Raw genomic sequence first — 16,889 nt, 5'->3', positions numbered from 1 at the left:
TTGTGTGCCGTGATAAAGAACTTGGATTTATCCTGAGGACAATAAGGACCAGTGAAGAGTTCTAAGCAGGTTCTAGGACCGCCTCAGGTATCTTCACTTAGGTGGTCCCAATGCACCCATGCACCACACCTTGAGAGATCCTGCTCTGTTGATCAGCAGCAAATAGATGCCCTCCTAGAAGTTTGTGGTCTGGGTTTTGCATTTAGTCTCCTCAAGTGCAAGTATTCCTCCAAGGACCACATCCATACTAGTATCTGGCTGAAAAACTGTTTCATGGCTCCCTTGAGGGGCATAAGAGGCATAATGTGGTAGCTGAGAGCCTGTCTGCAGGGCCAGACCTCAGAAAAGCAGAGGACTTGTAAATGTTTCACACACTTCACCGTGGGTGCCTGCTCTGGCTGAGAGCCCATTAATGAGCCCCAGCAGCTGAGGGGCAGGTATTGTGCCGGTTACTATAGCATCATCACCTTGCAAAAGATCACTCAGGGAGAGCCACAGCTGAGCTGAGTGAGGCGGGAGGGGGACGTGGTCAGAAGCAGCAGGAGGGGCTGGAGATAGGCCACAGATGCTGTTGCTGGTCTCCGGACACCTCGTGGGCTGGAGCCCACTTCAGCTTCTCCAGCTGCAGCCCCAGGGAGGGAGCGAGGCTGTGCTCAGCCTGGGAGGGACTGCCTGAGACAGCACGACAGGCTGCTGCTGGGTAGCTTTTCAAAGGGCTGAATTCCCAGCCGGACACCCCTTGGCCTCTTTTTTTGGGGAGGAGGGGAGTTGTCTCATCTTGAAAGATCTGGGCTGGGTTTCATCTCCTTTTTGATTTTAAGTAACCTCCTTGAGAAGTGACTTCAAGGTGTTCATCAAGGAAAGCAGAGTGGTCCTCACGCTGGAAATGAGAAAGGATGACAGTTTCTGAGACTGACTGTTAATGGCTTGGATGTGCCCCCCGTTCAAAATGCCTTTTAAAGCATTTGATACTTTCAAAGAAAAATTTTTGAAACCTGGAAAGGAAGGAGTGAAGAACACCGTGGGAGATTCGTTGGGGATTTTACGAAGGTAAAGTTTAAATGCAAACTTTAGGTTTATTTCTGAGTACCTTCACTTTGCCAATGTTTGAGAGACTTTGCTTCTTTTAAAGCCACATTTTAAAAAGGAGGGAGTGGGTCAGATTAGGTGGTTTCTGGAGCCCCTTCCAGCTCCAACAGACTATGCCTGGAGGAAGAAAAGATGCATCAGAAGTATAGGATTGAATTAGGAAAATACTAAGACAAGCATTCCGCTTATACAGCATGAGCAGCACTTACTGGAGATGGTGATATTGCAATTGTGTGTTTGCCATTGAATTAGAAAAGATTTAAGAAGATAATGTGTCAGGTTAACCCAATAGTAATGACAAAATCAGAAACCACTTTATATGGTAATGGTTTGAGCTAAAATAATTTTAAAGAATTTTTCACTGTAAGTAAAAATTAGCCAGTTGCAAATTGTTTACCTTGTTATGTGGACTATACAAAGTGGTTCCTGATTGTGTAGTTTTCAAAAAGAAGGATAGTTACACAACAGTTTGAAGAAGGTAACTGAAAAAATTAGTATTCTTTAAAGCAGAAAATCTTACATAGTTCCAGTGGGAAAATATTAAATACTATCATTGAATTGAATGTTTTTGTCCAAACCAAAAGATCTTTTTTTTTAGAGTAAAATGTATTCTTATTGGAAGGAGAGTTTGCCATAAGTGAATGAATTGTTATGACATTTTGATTCCTGATTTTTTGTAGACATATTAAATGCCTTCCTAGGTTTTATAGACGAATCAATGAGCGGTCCTTATGTACACGGTAAAATGACTCCTTTAATCTCTCTGATACAAACAAATGTGAAAAATACCCTTGATAAGATTTTTATGTGTTTGAATGAGTATTTCTAATCCTGATGAGTGGAAATGCCACCTGGCATCTCCTTTTAACTTTTGTATGTTATCATTTGAATTTAAAAACCTTAGCATTTAAAGGACTATTTCTAGGCACACTGAAATTCATTCCATTTCTTGTAGTTTATAACACAGGGATCCTGTCAGTGTTAAATTTTCCATTATCTCTCTCGATGAACTTTCATAGTAAGAGAACTGGGTTGGCCACCTGTTAATGTAGTAATTAAAAACCAAAAGGTTTCAATCAGACCTACACTGAATTATCGTGTATAGATGAAAGCCTAGCTCAGTGACAGTAGGATAAACCAGCCAAACATAGGAAGTGATATAATAACCTTTTCTTTTAAGAATGTTTTGTCCTTCTGGTGAGCCTTCCCCAGGTAACGTCTTATTACGGTGGTGTTCATTTGATTAAAAATGCAAAAGGAAGGCACAATGGTTTAATTGGCATATTCAAGTGATGACAAAGGAATCTGACAGTCAGGAATAAAAACCATGACTTTGGACTATAGTCATCATTATAATCACCAAACTCTGTGCCTTGGTTTTAAAATACTCAACAAAAGAGTACTTAGGAATTTTCTTTTCTGACTTTGTTTAATTGCTTTTTTGAAATTTAATTTTTTTTAATAGGAGCCTTATCCTAAGAGCTCATTTTATTCTGTTTGATTAGATGATCCACTTGAAGATCCTTTTATTTGCCAGATTGGTTTGCTTAGGGATTTAACAAAATTAGTAATTTCCAAGTTGTGTGACCTCAACCCAAAATCGAGCTATGTGTTTAGGAATCTGAACAGTTTCCTCAGAATTGCATCACGGAACAAAAGAAAAAGGGCTAACACAGTGCTGGAGATAGAGAATGCACTAAATGCATGCTATATGTTATCATTGTTGTCGTAATTGTAGAATGGCTTTAGAAAAAATAAAGCCAAACTCGAATTCCTTCTCTCAGTGATCCCTGGAGAGAACTTATTGGCAGAGGAAGGAAAAAAGGCATTAATCGACTGGTGTTCCAGTTGATCCTCAGCTCTAGTGGTCTTTGAGCAGACCTTCAGAATTAGGGTTCCTTCAGCAAAACCAACTCTGCCACACAATTGATGTGAACCTCAAGTCTGTAAGATAATTATACATAAAGTGCCTTACTGAAAGCCTGGCATATAATGGACGTTCCCTCTCTTTGTTGATTTTTCACGTAAAACCAGTTGACAGAATCCAATGTAAAAAAAAATAAAATCACAAAGAACTGTTTTCTGTTTCATAAGGGACAAGAATATTGGGAAGTTAGAAACCTCGACTTTCTAACTTAGCAAGCAGTATAAATCGTAGATGTCTAATAATGTTTGAGACAGAGATCATCATCTAAATGGAATTCTTGAGGTGCGTTTTATTTACGGAGTGTTCCTCATGGTCAGGGGAGTGGCAAACGCACAGGGAAGCATTTGAAGTTCACACACGAGGCTGGTTACGGCCAGGCATCATTAACCTTCTGTAAGAACAGTCACTGATAAAAAACAGCTGAACAATTTTATCAGCTAAAGGTACAATAATATTTTAGAAGAGTAGGAAGAAAGACGATGCATTCATTTATAGTCCAGTATTGGAACAGATGACACAGAAGGCATTAAATTTGGAAATTAATGTCCAGAAATTGACATGCAATTTATTTATTTATTTTCATTCTTTCTTTCTTTTTTTTTTAATTTTTGTTTATTGCAGTAACATTGGTTTATAACATTGTATAAATTTCAGGTGTACATCGTTATACTTCTATTTGGGCATAGATTACATCATGTTCACCACTCAAATACCAATTATAACCCATCACCACACACATGTGCCGAATTATCCCTTTCGCCCTCCTCCCACCCCCCCCCCCCCCCCGTCCCCTCTGGTAACCACCAATCCAATCTCTGTCTCTATGTGACGTGCAATTTATTCAACTTAAATGACAATAAGGGTGTCCTCTAATTGCTTATGTGTAAGAAAATAATAATGGCAAACAGTCTGTTCCAGGCACTGCAGAGTCATTTAATTCTATTATCAACCCTATGGGGTGGGGACTATTATAATCACAATTTTACAGATCGGGAAGCTGAGGCACAGAGAGGTTAAGTTGCCCAAGGTCACACAGCTTATAAGAGGCAGAGCTGGGGGCTGGCCCCGTGGCTTAGCGGTTAAGTGCGCACGCTCTGCTGCTGGTGGCCCGGGTTCGGATCCAGGGAGCGCACCCACGCACTGCTTCTCCGGCCATGCTGAGGCCGCGTCCCACATACAGCAACTAGAAGGACGTGCAACTATGACATACAACTATCTACTGGGGCTTTGGGGAGAAAAAAGGAAAAAAAAAAAGGAGGAGGATTGGCAATAGATGTTAGCTCAGAGCCGGTCTTCCTCAGCAAAAAGAGGAGGATTAGCATGGATGTTAGCTCAGGGCTGATCTTCCTCACAAAAAAAAAAAAAAAGAGGCAGAGCTGGGTTTCAGGTAAGATGTTCTCTGCCCACCATTCTTAGTCATTACACTATGCTACCTCTCTAACTGTCTTTGCTCTTCTCACTTACTGTCTTGAAATTTAATGATCAATTTAGGTTTAGGGAGTTATTTTGGGCTGCAGTGTAGCCAGCAACCTCTGGATCTTATGGCAAGTATGGTCTTTTCTCCTAATCAGTTGTAGTATTGAAGACTTTCCCCAAGGGAAACGGAGGGAGAGTCTGGTCTCCTTGTAATATATATCCTTAGATATATTTATATTTATCCTTTAAAGAGATGGAACCAGTCTTTGTGTTGTGCCCATCCTCAGCATTCAGCAGTTGTGTATTGAACATATGTACAGATGTGCCTTGTCTGCTCCATCGACAAAGGCAGGTGTGTGAGAGCAGGCTCTGAAATCAGGCGAGTGTGGGTTCCAAATGCTGCGACATCGTTTACTCTCTGCCTGCACAACCTCAGGCGGCTTGGCTCCACCCTTGTAGCCAGGGTGATGCTATTAAAAGAAAGTTAGATCACATCTCTCTCCTGGTCAAAACCTCCCCATTGGTTTCCCACTTCACTCAGAATTAAAACCAGGGTCCTTTCAACGGCCCTCAAGGTGCGATGTGATCTGTAGGACATTGAGAAGTCTCTCTAACTTCTTTTCTTACATTCTTTTCCTGCCTTGCCCCACTCCAGCCACACTCTGTACTCTTACTGAAATTTTCCAGACCCACTCCTGTGCCAGCTCTTGCACCCTGAAAGCTTTTCTCCCAAATAGCCTAATGGTGCATTCCCTCACTTTCTTTAAGTCTCCTCTCAAAGGTCACCTTCCCAGGGAGGACTTTCCTGAGCATCCTATTTAAAGATAAATCTCACTTTCCCTCCTCCTCCCACCCACTCCCTGTCCCTGTTCCCTGATTTATTTTACTCCATCTCTGTCTTAGGTGTGGTTCTGTAAAAGCAGAGCCTGAGTTAGGGATTTGGATAAGCCTAGGATGTGATTTATTGAGGGGGAGCTCTTTCTGAAAAAATTGGGATGGAGTGAGTAAAGCAGGATAGGAAAGGAGAAAACCCAGCAAGAGTGTGATCTCAGGTAAGGCACAGGGGCCAGATCACAGTGGGAGGATCTGGGGCATAATTGGCACTGAGTCACTGAGTCGTCCCTCTGATCAAAGGGGCGAGCTTTTATGTCTCTGCATCAGTCAGTCATCGACTCTGGGCTGCCCCAGCAGGGATGGGGGTTTATAATGGAGGTCACTTAGCGGTGGGCTGTTCTCCTAAGAAGGAAGCAGTTGCGAGCTGTGAACAGCTCCAAAAATGTGCTGGCCTGAGAAAAGGGACCTGGGGAGTGCATTATAGCGTCCATGGCAGCCCACTCATTACACTACTCAGATCTTGCTTCTCATATTAAGTTCACTCCATCCAGGTACAGCTTCTCCAAGACTCCACGGTCATAATTCCAGAGGAACCTTCAGGAGAATAGTTGGTGGAATGCACTCCAGCTCCCACTGCTCTGGCTGGTCCCTCCTCTCCACCCATTCTTGATTTCCCTCACTTCTGCTGGCTTGCCTTGTGGGCTGATCCAGATCTTCATCCTTGACTGATCTAAACTCCTGGTTAAAATAACCTTACCAGGTTTATGGAGGCTGTATTTGCGTTAAACTAGACAAGGCAGTATCAGAAGATGTCCTAGTGGATCACCTGAGTACAAAACATATGTCTTCCTGCTCCCATGATGAAGCAACAGTCCTAACTGGTCCTGAGGATCAGGAGCAATTGCTATTGCCACTATGGTGACCCCTGGCCTTGCTTTTTGGTCTTGGCATGAAGACCCCAAAATGACTGAACAGCAGTTATAGCTGCATATTTAATGGGATTTCCATTGTGTTCCCAAGTAGAAGAATTCTTCCTTGGGAATCAGGACTTCCAGACCCACAGAGCCTGAAGTTGAAGAGATGAGCTATTCCTCAAGTGCATTACTGGGAATGGTAGTAAGTGAGGCCAGTCCCACTTTCACTCCTTGTTTCTCATACCCTTGTATTCACCTATTAGGCGTATAGCACCATATAATAACTGTTGGTTTATGGAATATACTGCATCCTGAAGGATAGCACCCTATCCTCACAGGGATTCATCTCAAAGCTGATGCCTCAGCTGCATCTTTAAGAGACTTCCTCAGCTCTGGCAGGCTGCCAGCTTCTGGATGGTATCGTATGTGGTAGAGCCAGGGGATCCCATTGTCATGTGCCCCCTGCTGTACCTCCTTTGCCATAAATTGGATGTCTTGGTCTTAGGTGATGTTATGTGGGATCCCATGTTGGCTAATCAGGATTCTCAGATAGTGATGCTGGCTGAGACTCGCAGGCTGAAAAGACAAACTTGTACATGGAATATATGTCAACTCCAATCAGGATGATTTGCCATCCTTTTCAGGATGGAAGGAGTCTGATATAAACAGTTTGCCACCAAAAGGCTGGTTTGTCTCCTCAGGGGTTGTACCATCTCAGGTGTTCAGCATTGGTTTTGTTGTTGACAGCAGTGGTAGCTAGATCAGTCTTGGTGAGTGGGAACCCAAGTATAGCCTCCATCTCTGTTCCCATGGTTACTCCATGAGTCCACTGCTCTGGAACTGGGTGGCTGAGAACAGAAGCTGGTTAACAACAACCAGCCAAGTTTGCCTGTCCATTGGTTGTTTAATACCTCTTCCAAGTGGAAGCTCTCTGATGTGTGTTCATGTGCAACCTAAAGATCTCACACTTTGTGTCCACTTTTATAGGTTCATCCACATGTCTGTTGGTTCCTGTGAGTCAGATCCCTCAACTGCCATTATGACTTTGCTGCCCTTTTCTCTGATCTTTGAGTGCTGCCATTGGCTCTGCTACTCCAGGATTCTATCATTCTGATTGCTGTTAGGGAGCCTAGATCTGGAACAGCACCTCCTACTGTCAGATCTGACCTGCAGAGGACAGCCACTGCTGAGCTTCTCGATGGTGCTGGTGGGCCCGTCACCACTGTATTCCTTATTGCCTTGGTAAAGGGAGTGTCCCTCAGGCCTTCTGAGGAATATAGTTAGCTTGTGGGTTTTCTGGTCATATATAGTAAATCTGTAGTAGCATGTCCACTTTTGAGCCTTTGATCTCTTTCTCTATAACCTGCCATAATAGTTCTGGCATTTCTCTTAAAAAACAAAAACAGTTAAAGAGAGATTTATGTATTGAAGAGTATGATCAACATTGAAAATATGTCATGAATTTTTATATTCCAAATAACAGACATTAAAATTCTAGCTAAAGGAAAGAAGAGAGCCAATTTAATCCTCACTAATTCATCTATATGGTCCAATAAATTCAGTAGTCATTTTAACAGGCATTAAAAAATGAAATAAGCCTATAATTTACGTTTATTGGACATTGAAGGAAAGGTGAGGAAGTGGACCCCTGGACCCAAGGAAGAATACTCTTGTGGCCTTGGGTATTCTCTCTTCAAAATGAATATGAATGGCAAGAGGAGTGATGTTGCTCGCACTTATTAAACCATGACCTGACTTCACCAGGTCCCCATCTTCAGGTTCTTATTTAAAGGAGGAAGTCACCCACGGTCAAATTGAAAGGCAGAAGTCACTGATAGTCGAATTGACTTCAAAGATGTGCTCTGCTCGATTACTGAACCACAAGAAACTCTCAAGTTATTAAAAAAAGAGTGGCCATAATCTCTGACCATAATGCAATAATGACTAGAAATTAGTACACAATTATTTTAAAAAGACTCTGAAAAAGTCATCAGGCTCCTCTTGGCATCTCTACTTTGTCTAAGCTTCTGAGAGCCACACTAGCAGCCCAATAGGCCCATTTTCTTGGCCTTTGCCAGGATGTTAAATCCTGTGTCATGGGAGAATGCCCCACGTTAGTTTCCTAGGGCTGCTGTAAAAAGGTACCACAAATTGAGTGGCTTAAATTTATTTATTCTCTCACAATTCTGGAGGCCAGAAGTCTGAAAACAAGGTGTTGGCAGGGCCATGCTCTCTCTGAAGGCTCTGAAGGAGGATTCATTTTTGCCTTTTCCTCGCTTCTGGTGGTTGCTGGTAATCCTTGGCATTCCTTGGCTTGTAGACACATCACTCTAGTCTCTGCTTCTGTTGCTGCCTGGCCTTCTGCCCCGAGATACTGTGTCTATGTGTTCAAATTCCCCTCTTCTTATAGGTACACCAGTCATTGGATTTGGATCCACTCAACTCCAGTATGACCTCATCTAAACTTGATTACATCTGCAAAGATCCCTTTTCCAAATAAGGTCATATTCACAGGTATTGGAGGTTAGGATTTGAACATATCTTTTTGGGGGACAGAATTCAACCTACAACCTACATATTGACAAATTCTCCCTTATCCAACTTTGTTACCCCTCCATTTCCCTCAGATCCAGCACATTCAGGATCCATTCCCAGGCATACTTTCCTGCTTCCTGCTGGTAAATGTTAGTCAGATCCTTCTCCTTTGGCTATAACCTCTCTCTTCTATTGGCAGGCCCAGAATATGCCCAGTCTGGGATTTGGTTCTTTTTTTTTTTTTTTAAATTTTATTTATTTATTTATTTTCCCCCAAAGCCCCGGTAGATAGTTGTATGTCATAGCTGCACATCCTTCTAGTTGCTGTACGTGGTACATGGCCTCAGCATGACTGGAGAAGAGGTGCGTCGGTGCGCACCTGGGATCCGAACCCAGGCCGCCAGTAGCTGAGCGCATGCACTTAATCGCTAAGCCATGGGGCCGGCCCTTGGGATTTGGTTCTAATTATTGGTCTGGTGGCCAGAAAGGGAAGTAGGAGCAGATCCTGAAGAGTGTCAGCATTGTCTTGTAAGTCACCCGCTCCATTTAAGGTTTTTGCATTGTTTTGCATTGTTTTCAAGGAGAGGAGGGGCATTTATCTTCCAACAAGGGGAGTGGCCACTTGGTCCAGAGGGTTTATCCAAGTCTCAGATTTCCTCCCATCCCAAGTTCTCAGGGTCCCATATCCTATCAGGATCTCGGCTTTGATGTATGAGACCTATCTAGGCTCAGAATTCCACCTTCTCTGGAGTTCTGCTATTTTTTAAAATAAAGCTTTTGTTTTGGAGTAATTTTAGACTTAGAGAAAAGTTGCAAATATAGTACAGAGATTTTCTATATATTCCTCACTGTCTCCTCTAATGTTAACATCTTACGTTACTATGGTACATTTGTCAGAACTAAGACATCAACATGGGCACATTACTAATTAAACTCCACACTTGATTAAAATTTCATTAGTTTTTCCACTAATGTCATTTTTCTTATTCCGGAATCCAAACCAGGACACTACATTGCACTTAGTCATCATGTCTCCTTAGTCTCCTCTGATCTGTGACAGTTTCTCAGCCTTTTCTTGTTTTTCATGACTTGGACAGTCTTGAGGAATACTGGTTGGGTATTTTGTAGAAGGCTAGCCCTAGTCATCTAGTGGTTAAGATTCGGTGCTCTCACCGCCGTGGCCTGGGTTTGTTTCCCGGTCAGGGAACCACACCACCCAACTGTAGGTTGTCGTACTGTGGTGGCTGCATGTTGCTATGATGCTGAAAGCTCTGCCACCGGTATTTCAAATACCAGCAGGGTCACTCATAGTGGACAGGTTTCAGTGAAGCTTCTAGACTAAGACAAACAAGAAAGAAGGACCTGGCCACCCACTTCCAAAAAAACTGGCCATGAAAACCCTATAAGTAGCAGCTGAACATTGTCTGATATAGCACTGGGAGGTGACAGGATGCAAAGGTGCAAAAAGGAGGTGCAAAAAGACCGAGCAGGGGTCTGCTCTGCTGGACACAGGGTCACTAGGAGTCGGAATTGACTCGACGGCGCTAACAATAACACATTTCGTAGAATATTCCTCAGTTTGGGTTTGTCTGATATTTTTCTCATGATTAGATTTGGGTTGTGAGTTTTTAGGAAGAATAGTATAGAGGCAAAATGCCTTTCTCATCACATCATATCAGGGAGTACAGTGCTATCAACATGACTTATTACTAGTGATGCTAACCTTGACTGCTGCTTAGGAAGTATTTGCCAAATTTCTCTACTTTCCATATTCTATTCTTTGGAAGGAAGTCACCAAGTCCAGCCCACACTCTGAGGGGATTCTGCCATTTTTACAGTGAAGTCTTGTGCCTGATTTTCAGTTCTAACTGCCCTCCAACTGCAGGAGATGAGGGTCTTTTTAAATGGTGACAAGGAAAATGACTCTTGCACTTTCCTTTAAGTTGGTAATTGATTACCTGAATCCTGTCATTTTCTCTCTTCAAAGCATCAAGGGCATTTAACAATAGCCACTCAACTCCACGGAGAAATTGCTCTTTCTCTCATTCTTCCCAAATACCAGAGATATTGCATGAACGAGTGCATCCCCTTCCACCTGTATCCCATCCCAGTTCACCACAGTTGAAAGTCTTGGCATGTGCACCACGTGCCAGGAACTATCAACACTCCACCTACCACCGGTGGTGGATCCTCACTGCCAGCTAACTAGTGAGAAATCATACTCCAAGATCCCATTCTTAGGGTCTGCTTCCTAGAACTACTGTCTTTTAAGGACTCCCCACCTCAGGGGTTCTGCCCAAGGAGCAGGGCACAGGACCCCTCTGCTTTTAGATCCTTAGCCTTCTCTCTTCTAACCATCTCTTATCTTTTCCTAGTCTGGCAGTATGTTTTCTTATCCAGGGTTTATTTTCTCTCTGTCTCCAACTTTCCCCAAATATCTTTACAATAACCATATCCTCTATGTGCTTCTTAAAGCTTATGCAAGGGCCATGGACACAATACATACAGAGTGAAGCAGGCCACATGATATTTTTTGACAAAGACATGCTATCCGTGTTAACGCACAGAAATAGTCTCTACTTCCACAAAGAAATACGCTGTATCATTCAAAGTTCTTAGCTGCAATCAACAGAGGCCACTCTAACTAAAGTGGAATGAAACTTAGTAAAGCATCTTAGGAAGCCCAGACTCCCTAGAAGGACCAGATCTGGATGCTCTACCTCCAGGAAAAAGGCAGCAGAGAATATATTATATCATACCACTACATGCATCATATCATTGAACCGTTAATCAACCCTATGAGATAGCTATTATCATTAGCCCGTTTTAGAGATGGGGACTCCTATAGATTAAATTGTGTTCTCCCCAAATTCTTATGTTGAAATCCTAACCCCGAGTACCTCAGAATCTGACTATTTGGAGACAGGGTCTTTAAAGAGGTAATTAAGTTAAAATGAGGTCATTAGGGTGTGCCCTAATCCAAATGACTGGTGTCCTCACAAGAAGAGGAAATTCGGACACTGAGATTCACAGGGGGAAGATGATATGAAGAGCCACAGGGAGAAAACTACCATCTACAAGCCAAGGAGAGAGGCCTCAGAAGAAACCAGCCCTCCCCATACCTTGAAGTGGGACTTCTGTCCTCTAGAACTGTGAGAAAATAAATTTCTGTTGTTTAAGCCACCCAGTCTGTGTATTTTTTTATGGCAGCCCTAGCCAACTAATACCAGGATATTGTGTCTTAGAGTGGTCAAGTAATTTAGCCAGAGTCATGAAGCTAACACATGGGGGAAACAGCATCAGCTTCTTTCACTCCAGACCCCCATTCTCTGATTCTCCTCTACTGGGTGGTCCATGGTGGCTGGGCAAGGGCTTCAAAGTAACAGATGCAGAGGACAAAGTAACTCAGGAAGATCATTGAGACAGAACACAGCCTGGCTGCCAGGAAACGTGCCCGAAAGGGAACCAGGAGACCTAGACAGCTAGGAGAAAGCCTTCACATCTTGCCTCTACCATCGACTGGCTGTGTGATCTTGGCCAATCTGCTCTTGCTTTCTGAACTACAGTTATATTCTGTGTCAAATGGAAGTGTTCAATTTCTTATATCTCACTGAGCTGTTCTAACCATCGAATAAGATCATTATATGTGTGGGGAGAGGGAAGGGCAGAGGGAAAGAACTGAATCTACTTCATACAAATATTGGTGTAGTTGTTGCATATTATCCCTGTTTTAGCTAATACTAATAATGCTGCTATAATAATGTGTCAATATTAAAGCATCAGTTTTCCGCGGTATTTAAATTATATATGTTCTGATTTCACATGTTCATGGAGACCACTGAGGCTGCACATTATAAATAGTCCTATAATCCAAATAACTCTTAGGCATACATATAAATGGCAATAAATGGCATCAATGCTCAGTCTAGCAGAGTGGACTCATTAAATGATCGCGAGGATTAATGTAATAGAAATATCTGGCATATATTGAGTTTTTACATGTGTCATGTTCTGTTCTAAATGACCTAAATGTAATAATTGACTATGACAATCCTAAGAACAACCCCATGATGAAGAAACTATTATTATAATTCCTAGGTTATAGATGAAGAAACTGAAGCCCAGAGAGGTTAAGTAACTAGGCCAAAGTCACGCAGATAAGTAAGTGGAAGACTAAACATTCAAACTAAGGCACCTGGCTTCTGGATTGGACACAGAAAATGGCAAGGGAACACTATCTACCTCATGGGATTGTTATGAGATTGAAATGACTTAATGCTCGTAAAAGTACAAAATGATATCCAGAGTATCAGTAATTTTGGCCATTAAAATTCATTTTAATAACGATGATGATGATAATAACAACTTTAAAAAATACACGCTGCATCCTACTTTGGGTTTCCCTTTTTCTTTCTTGCTACACTTTTTCTTTTTGCCTTGTACACTTTCTTTTTTCTCTAATCCTGACTGTTCTTCTCTGCCCCTTCTTTTTCTACTGTAGAAAAATCGATGGGACCAATGAGGAAGCAGATACTATTGAACTGAATGAAGAAGGAAGGCCAGTGCAAACGTCCAGGAAGAGCCCTCGACGCTGCGACTGCCACTGCTGTGGCGTCCCCAAGCGTTACATCATTGCCATCATGAGCGGGCTGGGGTTCTGCATTTCCTTTGGGATTCGGTGCAATCTTGGAGTTGCCATCGTGGAAATGGTCAACAACAGCACTGTGTATGTTGATGGAAAACCGGAAATTCAGGTCAGTGTCAGGCTATGGTGGGAACTCTTTTGGCCACAGCTGTGCAAATACTTTGTTATGTGAAAGAAAGCGCTGAACCTCATTCACTGATTGACAAAAATATAGAGTGGCTACCATGTGCCGGGCACCATGCAAGGTGATGGGAATAGAATAATGAACAATACAGGCTGGGCCTTTGTCCTCATAGAGATGTACAAGTAAGTGATTACAGTTCGGGGTCGTAGGTGCTGCGTTGGGGTGCTATGTATGTCAGAATGCTTGGGGTCATATGGGAGGAGGCCTAGCTCAGACTTTGATATCATGAAAGAACTCCCAGAGAAAGTGATGGCTGGACCTGAAGAACAAGGAGGAATTTGACAGACAAAGAGGGTTTTGGTGGGTGGAAAGGAGAGTGTTTGAAGAAAAGTGAATATCATGTGTGAAAGACTGTGGGAGAGAGAGAAAGAGCAAGAGAGAGACTATGGTGTGTTTAGAATTGAGTTCTTCATCTTTTCTGTACCATGGATCCCTTTGGCAACTTGGTGAAGACCTATGAGCCTTTTGTCAAAATAATATTTTCAATTCTTAAAATAAAATACGTGGAATTATAAAGGAAACCAATTACATTAAAATGGATATCAAAATATTTAAAAATCAAATTTAATATAGAAACATACGGGCTACTTCATGAACACATCAGATGACAAAATCTAGCAATGGGTCTAAAAATTGCTGTAATTTTGAAGTTTGAAGTATAAACCATAGTTTGAGATAGTGGCAACAACTGTCGCATGATATGAACATATTTGTAATTTCCACTAGTGATACAGTCCCAGGTACTGATATTACTGTGGTTTGTTGCCTGCCTTCATAATCACAGAAGATGCTAAATTTCAGATATCAATTAGTGAAAATAAAGATGTTGATTTTTCTCATCAAAGTTCACAGATCTACAGGATTCCATGGACAGACTCCAGGTTAAGAACCCCTGGTAAGAGGGTAGGGTGTAGGTGAACATCAGGAGATGGAGGCAGCAAGGTAAAGAAGGTCAGGTCAGGTAAAGTCTGGTAAGCCGTGTAGGGAGTCAAGGCTGGGCTTTAAGCAGAGAGGCAGTACTATCAAATCTGTGCTCTGGAATGGTCACTGTCCAGCTGGTGATCTCCCAATGGATCGAGATTGAAGTGAGTGCAAGCAGGAGGCCCAGTTCACAGGCTGTTGTCGTCATAAGCAAGCATACTCTGATGTGACTTAGAGTATTATTTTTACAAATCACTGGACAGATCAAATCTGGTCTGTTTCTTAAATGGTAGGCCTAGAGAAGTATTGAGATTATGGGGGAAAAAACAAAAATGTATGCCCAGTGGATACCCAATAAGTACAAGCTTCATTGAATTGAACACATACACTGAGATGACTCAGGTTGAAATCCATCCATTTGTAGAGAGGCGTCTAATAGTTTTCTGGTCCCCACCCATAATCCGAGAAAGATTTAGATCAGAGTTCCCCAAACTGGTGCCTGGCAAATCACTGTTCTGTAGGCTGAGCTGTGAAAAAGGTGTCGTATGAAAGGGGAGCCTTTTCTGTGCTGTCTCCTTGGAGAACCTCCAAGAGGGGGCCGTGGTATGCAGTATTTCCTGGACTTCATTGCAGAACACTTTCTTTCATGCCACATCTATTAGCATTACCTGGAACAGTTCCCCTCAAGCACTGGTTTGGGAAAATTTATTTCAATCCATTAAAAAGACATCTATAGGGCTGGCCCAGTGGCGTAGTGGTTGGGATCGTGTGCTCCGCTTCGGCGGCCCCGGGTTCACAAGTTCGGATCCCAGATGCGGACATACACACCGCTCAGGAAGCCAGGCTGTGGCGGCATCCCACATACAAAGTAGAGGAAGACTGGCACGGATGTTAGCTCAGGAATAGTCTTCCTCAGCAAAAAGAGGAAGATTGGCAACGGATGTTAGCTCAGGACCAATCTGCCTCACCAGAAGAAAAAAAAATCTATAATTGGCCTGCAGACTTTTTTTTTTTTTTTTTTTTTTTAGCTAAGAGATTATTCTGCCAGAGGAAAAGAGCACCATGGAGATTCTTCTAACTAGTCTATTTTTGATGCCACAGCTGAAATCTGTTCTAAAAGGATATCCCGGTTGTTTATTTTTTGTGGGGGAGGGAGAGCAGTAGAGGTGTGTGGGGAGACATGTCATGCATTTTTTAAATGAAGAGTGATATATATTAGCAAGGTGTCAGATGTGTATCACATGCATTCTCCCAGCCTTTTGTGAGCAAGGCCAGCTAATTAAAACTTGTCTGCTGAGGCCCAGATCAAAATGAGATGCTGGTTTGCATTTGTTTGTTGCCTGAAAAGACTGGCCTAGGTCAATAGAGTCTGCTTTGAGGCACATGGAAAAGACATTTTGATAAACTTAGGGAACAATGCTGGTGTGTGCTCTCTAGTTTCTATGGTTTTGCCCTCTGGAATCTTAGAGAAACTGATTAAGATCTAAAATATGCTTTACATCATTTTCTCTGGCCTCAAAAGTAGTAGTTTAGTAGCATTTCTGAAGGTCTAGCACAATTCCAATTTACAGCAGGCCATTTCTCTCTTCTCCAAATAGAATAAAGCTGAGATATCTGCTGAGCGTGTTCAACCTGATGACAAAGATTCCACTAATTGTATTAAGAAAGGCTCAGAATGGCTGATGTTTTTGTTTGTTTGGTTTTTCATTTAGTGGGGGAAACACTGGATATTTTGAGCTGAGATATTTGTAAATCCTCATTTTCAAAAGAGAGAGAAGTAAACAATATGAACAGGTAGGTCTTACAAATATGTGGCATATATTCTACTAATGGTATAAAGGGTAGTTTTAGCTGCTGTGTAAATAATCATTTTTAGTTTAATAGTTATGAGTTTTAGAACATGTGAATCACTTAGAACAGTGCCTGGCTATGGTAAGCAATAATTGACTAAAGTTTGAGAAACTTTGTGATTATTTCTCATTACCTTCAGGAAAAGTCCAAACTCCTTCCTGTGAATCATGAGCCCTGTAGGGTTGAGCAGATGGGCTTTGGAATTGGTCAGACCTAGTTTCAAACTTGACTCTGTTGTTTATTAGCTCTGGGACCTTGAGCAAGTTGCCCTCGTGTCCTGGTCAGGGTCTGCTGGTTGCAAAGAATAGAAATGCAGCAGCTCCAGTTAAAAAGGGAATTATGATAGGGCTGTAAGTGATCTCATGATAGTGAAGGGCAGAAAGCAGTTCCGCTGTGTGTGTTTGTGCAGTCTGTGCCCTGGACAGGGAGGCCCAGCCCGATGTGGGACTGAAATCCAGGCTGTATTCCACCATGGGGAGGAAAGGGAGTCTCGATATAATTCTTTCCAAGGCATGAACAGAGGCCCTGTCAGGAAGTGCAGAGTGGAGCTGGACTTCATGGGAACTAGGAAAT

At 42.4% G+C, this 16,889-nt stretch overlaps 1 protein-coding gene across 2 annotated transcripts in view; it reads left to right on the top strand.

Annotated features, from left to right (window-relative positions):
• Positions 1–922: 922 nt before the first annotated feature.
• Positions 923–16,889, top strand: part of SLC17A8 (solute carrier family 17 member 8) — a 41,273-nt gene continuing 25,306 nt past the window's right edge. Inside the window, exons 1-2 of one of the 2 annotated variants that reach the window (XM_058568833.1) lie at positions 923–1,050; positions 13,217–13,469. In XM_058568833.1, coding sequence (XP_058424816.1) covers positions 923–1,050; positions 13,217–13,469 — 381 coding nt within the window. The remainder of the gene's footprint in view (positions 1,051–13,216; positions 13,470–16,889) is intronic. The other variant, XM_058568834.1, reaches the window with a different exon arrangement.

This window comes from Diceros bicornis, chromosome 25 (genome assembly GCF_020826845.1).
Source record: "Diceros bicornis minor isolate mBicDic1 chromosome 25, mDicBic1.mat.cur, whole genome shotgun sequence".
NCBI lineage: Eukaryota > Metazoa > Chordata > Mammalia > Perissodactyla > Rhinocerotidae > Diceros > Diceros bicornis.
This window is presented reverse-complemented; position numbering and strand designations above follow the sequence as displayed.